A 9,604-nucleotide genomic window follows, 5' to 3' on the forward strand; every position below is an offset into this window, starting at 1 on the left:
TATATATCGTTCTCGCTTCTATGAATTGAGTATGAAACAATGAGAGAAATTAATTATTTAATAATGTTATCTATATATTTAATTTCAATATTTCTGTTGTATATGATGAGAAAGATGAATGTCCTGTAAAGATAACAATGTTTAAAGGTCAATTCCTGAGGTCATTTCGAGGGAATATTTTAACTCTAAATGTTTATAATAGTTGAATATATAAGTACTTAAAAAAAAAGTTAGAGCAAATCATACCGTTTAAAGATCGCGCATTCAAGTGTGATGCAAAATGTAATCTATGTTTTGATATTAGGATTTTCATTTCAAAATTACCTCAGGAATCTATCCTTAAGTCTTATTGAGGTTTTTATGGAATACTTTATATAATACAGGATGAATTTAGTAGAATTTAATCATTTTCAAAGATTTATTTATATTTATATATTATAAAAAATCTAAATTTACAATGTTAAACAATATTACAATAAGTACGTAATCTAATATTTTAGAAAAATATCTTAAAAAATTATATATATATATATATTTCTTGTCTAATTCGTAAAAATTTTAAATTTGCGTCTTTTCCCGCTTTCTAGCTTTGGCAGACGAAAGAGTAAACAGATGAAAAAAAAACCATTTAAAATACGCCATATTGTTGATGATTGTTCACTGTCAACGTGCACAAGAGATGCATTGATTAAAATATACATAAGATAACGCAGTCAACTTTTTTCGTTTATAAGTAATTCCCATTTGAAGTAGCTCGATTATTCCTTCATCCATAAGTTCGTGATATTGCCACTACAGGTCGTTGTTAACGCTGAGTTTCGTTTGCGACAGTGAGTTTGGTGAGTTTGCACGGAGTGAGGAGAGGCGGTATTCGGTAGCGACAAGAGTATATACATGCTCAGAATGTTGTACATCGACGATATATACTTTCCTTCACGAGTCCTTTAACGCTTACAAACGCAATGGGCTTTTCTCGACGCATTTAACGTCTGCCAAAACGAGGATTTTTTTCAGCCAAGCGTGAGGCGGGGGGCCCCCACGAGGATCACGGAGTTGAAATTCGTTTAGTGCCAAACGTGACGAACGCTGAGCCACACGCTTCGTAGATAGCGCGAGAGAAACCCTGAGGAACAAGAAGGAGCTCGTCGATGTACGACGTGCTGTGATTGTTTATGTGGAAGTCCATTTGACGTCAAACTGGAAAAGTAACTCGCTGTCCTGCTGAGCCGCCTCCCCGCACGCAGCCGTCCCAACAGTATTCACTTTTCTAGCACAACCCACGTCTCGCACTCCTGATTATGTCGGTAAATTGGAGAACTACGATACAGCATTTATTTGGGAACAGTTGTTGAGTATCCTAACAATGAGTTTTTCACTGGAATCGCCAGATACAATTTTAGAAGCATACAGTGAGTAAGCTGTTATTACTTGGTCAAAGTGGAAGTATACAGATGTAGCGATTGGTTTCCTATGCAAGAGTGATTATGATGCTTGCTTTGCGATAGTGTACAATTGACTTACAATTAGATGGTCAGCAAGTTCTCAAGAGCTTTTTTTTATTTGCACCGATCATATATTGTTGTCTGTGGATTTTTAATTCACAATTACTTTAAGAGAAAAAGTAGGAGGTGAAAAGAAAGCAATATATTTTATTAAGTATGTATATGTAATGATAATTTTTCAGTTATACCTTTAGTTTTAAATGCAAAGCAAATTGCTTAACCTTGAAATATGTTTGTTCATTTATTCCTTTGACCTCTGTTTACAACTGAATTTATATTATAACATTTAGAAGCATATTTTTATACAATATTTTATTTAGATGATTGATGAATTAATAATTTTCTTATATATAAAAATTTTGTTCCCTATCTTTAATTGATATGGACTTGATAGAGCAAGACTTTAATGATCTGCATACTTTTATATTTTAGAATTGAGTTTTTCATAGCTGTTTAATAGTCTTCCAAAATTTGTTGTGATATTAAATAATTGCAAAATTATTTTGTAATCTATAGTACGTAAGAGGAATATAATATAATAGAGCAAATATATTATTAGGTATTTATGTGTATTTATTCTAGTATCTATCTTAGATTATATTTTACATAGAAGATATGTTATATTTCATTTAAATAAAATCAGTTTTTTATAACAAATTGTATACTAATCTTAATTATTCCAGACTGAGAGAGTATATATGGAATCAAAATGGCACGCAGACGTAAAACCGAAGTAAAAGCATCTGAGAAATCATCTGATAAATATATACCTGTACGTAAATCTAGCAGACAAATAGCTAAGAAGCAATTAGAAGAAAAAAAGATAAATGGATACATCACGCAAACATCTTGCTCAAACAGTTCAGAAGAGTTTAAGTCTACTAGCGAAGGTCATAGCCAAATTCTTTCAAAGAAAAATCAAAATTCTCTGAAGAAACATAACAAATGTAAAGGTACTTCCAGCAACAGTGTAATTGTAAATAGTGAATATGCTTTATACAATGCTATTCAACATAAACGAGATACAGGTGAAAGTGACAGTCAAGATGATATGGATAATATGATTAAAAATTCAGAAAAACTTAGTCCAGAGGATGTACAGCAAGTTGTTATTGGTAATCCAAGTCCAAGCAATGAATCTTTATCTGCATCTGCACCTGCATCAACCAAGGCTGAAACGTGGTCAGAAGAGGTCATAGAGGAAATGATAATCTGTGAAGAAATGCAAGTGGAGCAAGATGTTGGTGACAACCATTATTCTTTGGCACAGAGTGATGGTATAGTTGAAGAGGTATTACTTGAGAATGAATCTAATCTAGAAAACAAAAATTTTGTAGAATTTACTGTGATACAGAATAAGGATGATAACGAATCCATGATATCTAAGTCAGAAAAAATTTTGAACACTGAATATCATGCTATTAAAAAAAATGTTATAAATAGTGTACATATGAATAAATCAGAAAATTCCATATCAGCCATACATACTGATGAATTGGTAACTTCATGCAGTAGTGGGAATAATAATGCCACAGATTCTAATACAGATAAATCTTACATTAATAAAAAGAAAGTTTTATTAGAAGGTGGAAGTAGCAAAAAACAAAAAAAGACAATTTATGATAAAATTACAAAGGAAATTTCAGAATCAATGGCCAGCAAAATTTATTTATGTTCCACTAAAGATGATTCTGGTTCTTCTACCGAGGAAGATAACTGCAAGCAGGAATGTAAAGTAAACTTAGAAGCAAAAAATATGAACATAAATTCATTAAAGGAAGATTCTTTTAATAAAATAGATAATAAACTGGCAAATATGCAGATAAGTGAATCTTCACAAGAAATACAAAAATTAGTGAATGATCTGTCTAGTGTGGAAAGCGCTGACTCTCTGATACAAACTCCTTTAAATATGGAAAAACTGTCTTCAGTAGAACTAAATATTGATGACGAAAGTAGTTCGTCAATATTAGATAAGATGGAGCAGTTACATCGCTCGAATGATTCTGTTAGTTCTAACGATAAGGAAATATTCTCGAAAACTATAGAATCTAACAATATCATTAAAAATCAAGAACAAAATATTTTAGAATCCCACTCTTGCATTGATAGACTTCAATGTACAGATCGAGTTTCATTAAAATCGAAAATTACACAAGACAAAAAGAGTACAAGTCAGCAAGAAAAGAATTCAGAATATTTAACAGCTACTGATGAATATCAAGATAGTGAAGGAGATAATAATAAAATTGATAATGAAGATATCAAACTATGCAGCAGCAGTGAAAATAGTAATGATACATTATCATCCCTTACTAATTACAAAGGAAGAGAATTTGATATAAAACATGCAATTAACAATACGAATGATGTTGACAAAAAAATGGAATTTAGAGGCCGTAGTGGAAGCACTGATACAAGTTCTGAAAATAGTTCAAACAGTTCAGGTGTAAGACGAAGTAGTAGAATTCGGTCTATTGGATTGATGAAACAAAGGTATAAAATAAAATAATTTAACTTTAGGATATAAAAAATTTATAGCAGATATTTAAATTATTTTAATGTGATGACAATTTGTTTATTTTTATTAACTTTAATAAATAATTTGCAGTAAAAAATATATTTAAAACATTTTTAATATTTAGTTTTATATGTAGACAAATATTTTTTTATATATCCTCTGTTTACAGATTTTAATGTGAAAAAATTAACTTATTTTTAGATCTCGCGGACGTGGTTTGGTTACAAAACCTAATATAGACACCTCAAAAGCTATTCTTCAGCAAGAAAAAGAAAAAGTTGTTAATAATACGAATTCTTCAATTACTCAGGAAGTAAAATTAGATAACTTTGAGATTCAGTGTGATAAAGAAAATAATTCTAACAAGATTTCAATGTCGATTGATACTTTAACACCTTTAAGTACTAGTTATAGTATCACAGGATATGATTCTGACTCTTCAAAACCAGTTAAAGTAAAATCCCGTTGGCGAAGATCGAGTGAGCTTGAAATGGGTGGATCAAGTGCAGGATTTGGATCTATCATTGCTCCTGTGTCAATGCTTGGATCATCTATTGCACTTCAATTTGAATCAGGACGTAATGCACCAATAAATATAGGAGAATCTACATCATCAGAATTAAAACATAATGCTGTTAATACAAGTATAAAATTTTGTACAGAAATAGGGCAAATTAAAGATGTACCAGTGCTATCCAGTAATGTTTCTACTATTTCAACAGTAGCACAAATTCCAAAAATTATAGGAGCAAAGATTTCGTTGCCAATGGTTCTTGAAACAGAAGATAGAGAAATGGAAGAAAGACTGAGTCAGTTTGAGCACTTGTATGAAAATTTGTATCTTACAGAAAGGTATGTAGAATTTAGAATTAAGGCCTTAAAATAATACACGCGCGCGCGCGCGCGCACACACACACACACACACACAATGTATATGTATACAATTATTTTATATATTTATAAGATATTAAATATTTATAACATTTGTTATTAGATATACAAACAAGGAAACCAAAAGAATGGTATGCGATTGTTTCTTAACTGAAGAAGAAATTGAGAGAGGAGAACTTGGTTGTGGGGAAGATTGCCTTAATAGACTTCTCATGATAGAATGGTAAGTATTTATTTTTAATAAAGTTTTCATTTTACAAATTTATATTTTTACGTACGATACGGGGTGCAAAAATATTTATTATAGCTTAATCTATATATTTTATTATATACACATTTTATTTAAAGAGAAACATTACTTTATTTCATAATATTCTTGAGGCTTTCAATATAAAGATTATGCGTTTTGGATTTCCTGCGTGTTCAGATCCATTCTTGGAATGCCAACGTTTCGTAAACCTTGCAGTCCACTTCATTTAACGAGGAACAACCTGATACAGTATCAATGATACTGAAGTGGACTGCAAGGTTCAAGAATGGATCTGTACACGGAGGAAACCTGCGAAACGCATAATTTTTATATTACTTTATTTCATTAATATTTTTGTACATGATACGAGGTGTAAAGATATTAATGAAATAAAGTAATGTTTTTTTTTAAATAGAATATGTATATAATATAATATATAGATTAAGGTATACGTATATATACAGGGCGTCCCATTACTGACGCTAATATTTTGAAGACACATTTTTTTATAACATTTTTAGATGAAAAGTCTAATATGAGAATGTCGAGGCTATAATTTAGATGGTAAGAGTTTAAAAATTACGAATGGCAGAGTCAAAATTTCGCGCTTAGAGATCGCAAGATGATCAGTGTGAAGGTACTTCTTCGAAATTCATACTTTTGACAATAACACAATTCAATGGGTCCATCCAGAAGCGACCGTTCACTGAGCGCTTACTGAGTAAGAAAGAAATTAATATGTTTATTATAATATTTGTAATGTAGAATATTCGTAATGTTATAAATAATCTTTAATATTTTTTACTTATTATTGTTTATTATTTTTTTAAGGCCGTGAGTGATATGAGCGACATAAAATTCTCACATAGCTCATTGAATTCACGCTCTCATGGTTTTAAAGAAATAATAAACAGTAATAAGTAAGTGAGAAATATAATATTAAAGATTATTTATAACAGATAAGTTATTCTACATTATGAATATTATAATAAATAAACAGATTAATTCCTTTCTTGCTTAGTGAGCAATCAAGTCATTTCTGGATGCACTTAATATCTTTTTACTGACTATTTTGCCATCTTTGAACGCGCGTAATTTTAGCCCTGTCATTTGTCATTTTTAAACTCTTCTCATTTGAAAACTATCATAAACTCGACATTTTTATATTTAGACTTTTCGTCTTAAAATGTTATAAAAAAATCTGTCTTTAGTATATTTATCTTCAGCGATGATACCGGGACACCATATACATAACAAAACAGAAATAAATTAGATAAAGGTAATAATGTTATTTTAATATTTATTAGTGGATCTAGATGCGTAGTAGGTGATAGATGTACAAATAAAAGATTTCAAAACTGTCAATATGCCAAATGCGAAGTTTTTCGAACAGAGAAGAAAGGTTTTGGATTACGTGCTGTTGTTGACATAATGGCGTAAGTAAAATTTTAAGTCAAATTTTAAGAACAAAAATATCAATTTCTGTTCTTAACAAAAATTGATATTAATTACAAAAATATCAATATATAATATATATCATATAAGTAAAATATGATAAGTAAAAGTTAACGTGGTAGTTAGTGTGCTAATATAATATTAGACATACATTTTTATTATTTCTTCTGTTAGACGTACATTTACTTTCATATGCGTTTGATTAACAATTTGATTTAATGATGTCATTCTTAACGAAATACATAAATATAAAACTATTCTGTAATCTGTGCAATTTTGGTGCCAACCATCTGCGATGTTTCTTTGTGTTCTATCATGGTTAGTCAATCTGATAAAGCATAGAAAGCTTCCGCCAGATAAGCTATAAAAACATTACGAATTAACAATAGGGGTCTATGGTAATATTGTATGTACAGAAACGAGCACAGATAATTACTTACCATGTGAGCCTGCGCGGTAAAGCGAATGGTTGGCACCAAGATTGCACAGATTGTAGGATAGTTTTATATTTAATTTTATGTATTTCATTGAGAATGACTTAAGTCAAAACGCGTACGAAAATAAATGTATGTCTAACAGAAGAGAATAGAAATTTATATCTAATATTATATTAGTACTAACTACCGCATTGATTTCTACTTCCCTGAACTTTTGGTCTATTAAATTTACCTTGATCTATTAAATTTTTGAGGAGTCTGATTCTATTATATATTATAAGTCAAAAGTCGTTTCTTATTTTTATATTGCTTTTACAATTGTAGGGGCGAATTTATAATGGAGTATGTAGGTGAAGTTGTAGATCCAAAGGATTTTAGACGTCGAGCAAAAGAATACTCCAAAGATAAAAACAGACATTACTATTTTATGGCGTTGAAATCTGATCAGATTATAGATGCTACGATGAAAGGAAATATATCCCGATTTATTAATCATAGCTGTGATCCAAACGCGGAGACACAAAAGGTGAATTTGTGTTTTGTCCTACAATTAATACAAAAATAATTTTTTTTTAATATCAGAACAATGCTGATTATTTCATAATAACTAAATATTTTTTTAGTGGACAGTAAATGGGGAATTACGGATAGGCTTTTTTAACAAAAAATTCATAACTGCTGGCGAAGAAATTACATTTGACTATCATTTTCAACGTTATGGGTACGTTTTTTTAGTGATATTTTTATATTAATAGTTATTAATAGCTATTTACTTATGTGGATTATATATATAGAAATTTATGTCTCTATTTTTATTAATACAATTTGTTACATGTTTTAATAATAGCAAAGAAGCTCAGAAGTGTTATTGTGAGGCACTGAATTGTCGAGGTTGGATAGGTGAAACACCAGAAGAAGAGAAGGAAAAAATTGAAAAGAAAGAAACAGAGGAAAGAGATACGAAGAAGAAAATGGAAGAAAAGAAACCAGCTGATGATTATATGGAAGACGAGGATGTAAGTATAATTCAATAAATATTAATAGTAATAGCATTATATAATAAAATAATAATTGTAATATTACAAGAATGAACATGGTTTTTTAAGCAATGACTTCTTCATTACTTTATTCTTTTACATTTCATTTTAGTTGGAGGAAGAAATAGATAAATTGTGTTCAGGTGGTTTGAAAAACCGTGCGCACACTTTAACATTAAGTAGGTTAATGGTTCGTAGCAGAGAATTAGAACACAGAACTCGTTTGTTACGTCTTATTCAAAGTGGTGAACAACCATGTCGAAGATTGTTTTTGGATTATCACGGACTACGTTTGATTTGGAGTTATGTTATGGATATTGGTACAAACGAATCGGAAGAAGCTCAACAATTTCGCTTAGATGTGCTGAAGACTCTAAATACACTGCCAATACCAAACAAGACAATGTTAATGGATAGTAAAATATATGGTGTAATTGAGAGATGGGCGAAAAAATTATATCTTTCCCCAAATACTGATTCTCCAGAAGATGATCAGATTAAATCAAAGACGAGCTGTGAAGAATTAAATAGTAATTCTGATAGCAGTGAGAAAAAAAGTCTTGATGAACGTCTAAATGACATTCCAGATAAAAGTAATAACAATATCGAAAGTTGTTTGGCAGTTGTTAGCGAAGTCAAATCAGAGAATACAGATCTTATTCCCGATTTAGCTTCTAGTCTTCTTGCTGAATGGTCTAATTTAAAAGAAGTTTTTAGAATACCGAAAAAAGAGAGAATTGAGCAAATGAAGGAGCATGAAAGAGAAGCAGGTTAAATATGTTTTTATTTTTAAATATTAGTAGCATTTAAAGTCAAAAGTTATGTATATACATTTATATAACGTTATTTTGATTTTTATTGAGATTCTTGTTGTAGATCGAGGATACAGAGAAGAATTAGAGAAAGAAGAAGAAAAGAGAATCACGTCGTACGATAGGTATATATTTATTCTTAAGAGAAAACGTATCATTGAAGTTTGCAAATCTTTGTGATATTTAACAATATACTATTGCAACATAACATTAAGTTAAACATTATAATTTATTAATTTCATAATTTTTACTCACTTTTAGACATAGATCTGATAGATATAGTCGAAATGATATAGACAAACGTGGTGATAGGAGACGAGGACGAGAATCTCCAGAAGCTGATCATAGTAGAACTGATCATAGTAGAACAAAAGATAAAAGAGTAGAAGAACGGAGTCTAGTTCCTATACCACGAATGACAAAGTACGAACGTAGGCAATTATTTGCATTGCAAGTTGCAAAAGAAGAAGAAGAAAGGCAACGTCGTCAACAACAAGAATCATGGCAAGAACATGAAAATAGATGTTTGGCTTTGGGTATAGATCCTCATACTACTGCCATGGTTGACCCACAAACTGGTTATCCTGTTTTTTATAATCCAACTCTAGGTCAATGGCAACATTATTCCACTCAAGGTCATATTTGTTAATATATTTTGTATGCAAAAATATTAATCATTTTTATAATCAAGTATCTATA

General features: G+C 30.2%; 1 protein-coding gene across 9 annotated transcripts in view; it reads left to right on the forward strand.

Moving 5' to 3' along the window:
- The first annotated feature begins 567 nt into the window (after positions 1 to 567).
- LOC108753289 (probable histone-lysine N-methyltransferase CG1716) overlaps positions 568 to 9,604 on the forward strand; it is a 12,140-nt gene continuing 3,103 nt past the window's right edge. The window contains exons 1-12 of one of the 9 annotated variants that reach the window (XM_018494761.1): positions 568 to 1,409; positions 2,186 to 2,455; positions 2,531 to 3,998; positions 4,225 to 4,875; positions 5,018 to 5,137; positions 6,472 to 6,600; positions 7,381 to 7,582; positions 7,680 to 7,777; positions 7,904 to 8,072; positions 8,206 to 8,863; positions 8,970 to 9,030; positions 9,167 to 9,540. In XM_018494761.1, the coding sequence (XP_018350263.1) occupies positions 2,212 to 2,455; positions 2,531 to 3,998; positions 4,225 to 4,875; positions 5,018 to 5,137; positions 6,472 to 6,600; positions 7,381 to 7,582; positions 7,680 to 7,777; positions 7,904 to 8,072; positions 8,206 to 8,863; positions 8,970 to 9,030; positions 9,167 to 9,540 (4,174 nt within the window). In that variant the 5' untranslated portion in view covers positions 568 to 1,409; positions 2,186 to 2,211. Of the gene's footprint in view, positions 1,410 to 1,468; positions 1,657 to 2,027; positions 2,062 to 2,185; positions 3,999 to 4,224; positions 4,876 to 5,017; positions 5,138 to 6,471; positions 6,601 to 7,380; positions 7,583 to 7,679; positions 7,778 to 7,903; positions 8,073 to 8,205; positions 8,864 to 8,969; positions 9,031 to 9,166; positions 9,541 to 9,604 lie in introns of those variants that run through there. The other 8 variants (XM_018494763.1, XM_018494765.1, XM_018494766.1 and 5 more) reach the window with 8 other exon arrangements.

This window comes from Trachymyrmex septentrionalis, unplaced genomic scaffold, assembly GCF_001594115.1.
Source record: "Trachymyrmex septentrionalis isolate Tsep2-gDNA-1 unplaced genomic scaffold, Tsep1.0 scaffold68, whole genome shotgun sequence".
Classification (NCBI taxonomy): Eukaryota; Metazoa; Arthropoda; class Insecta; order Hymenoptera; family Formicidae; genus Trachymyrmex; species Trachymyrmex septentrionalis.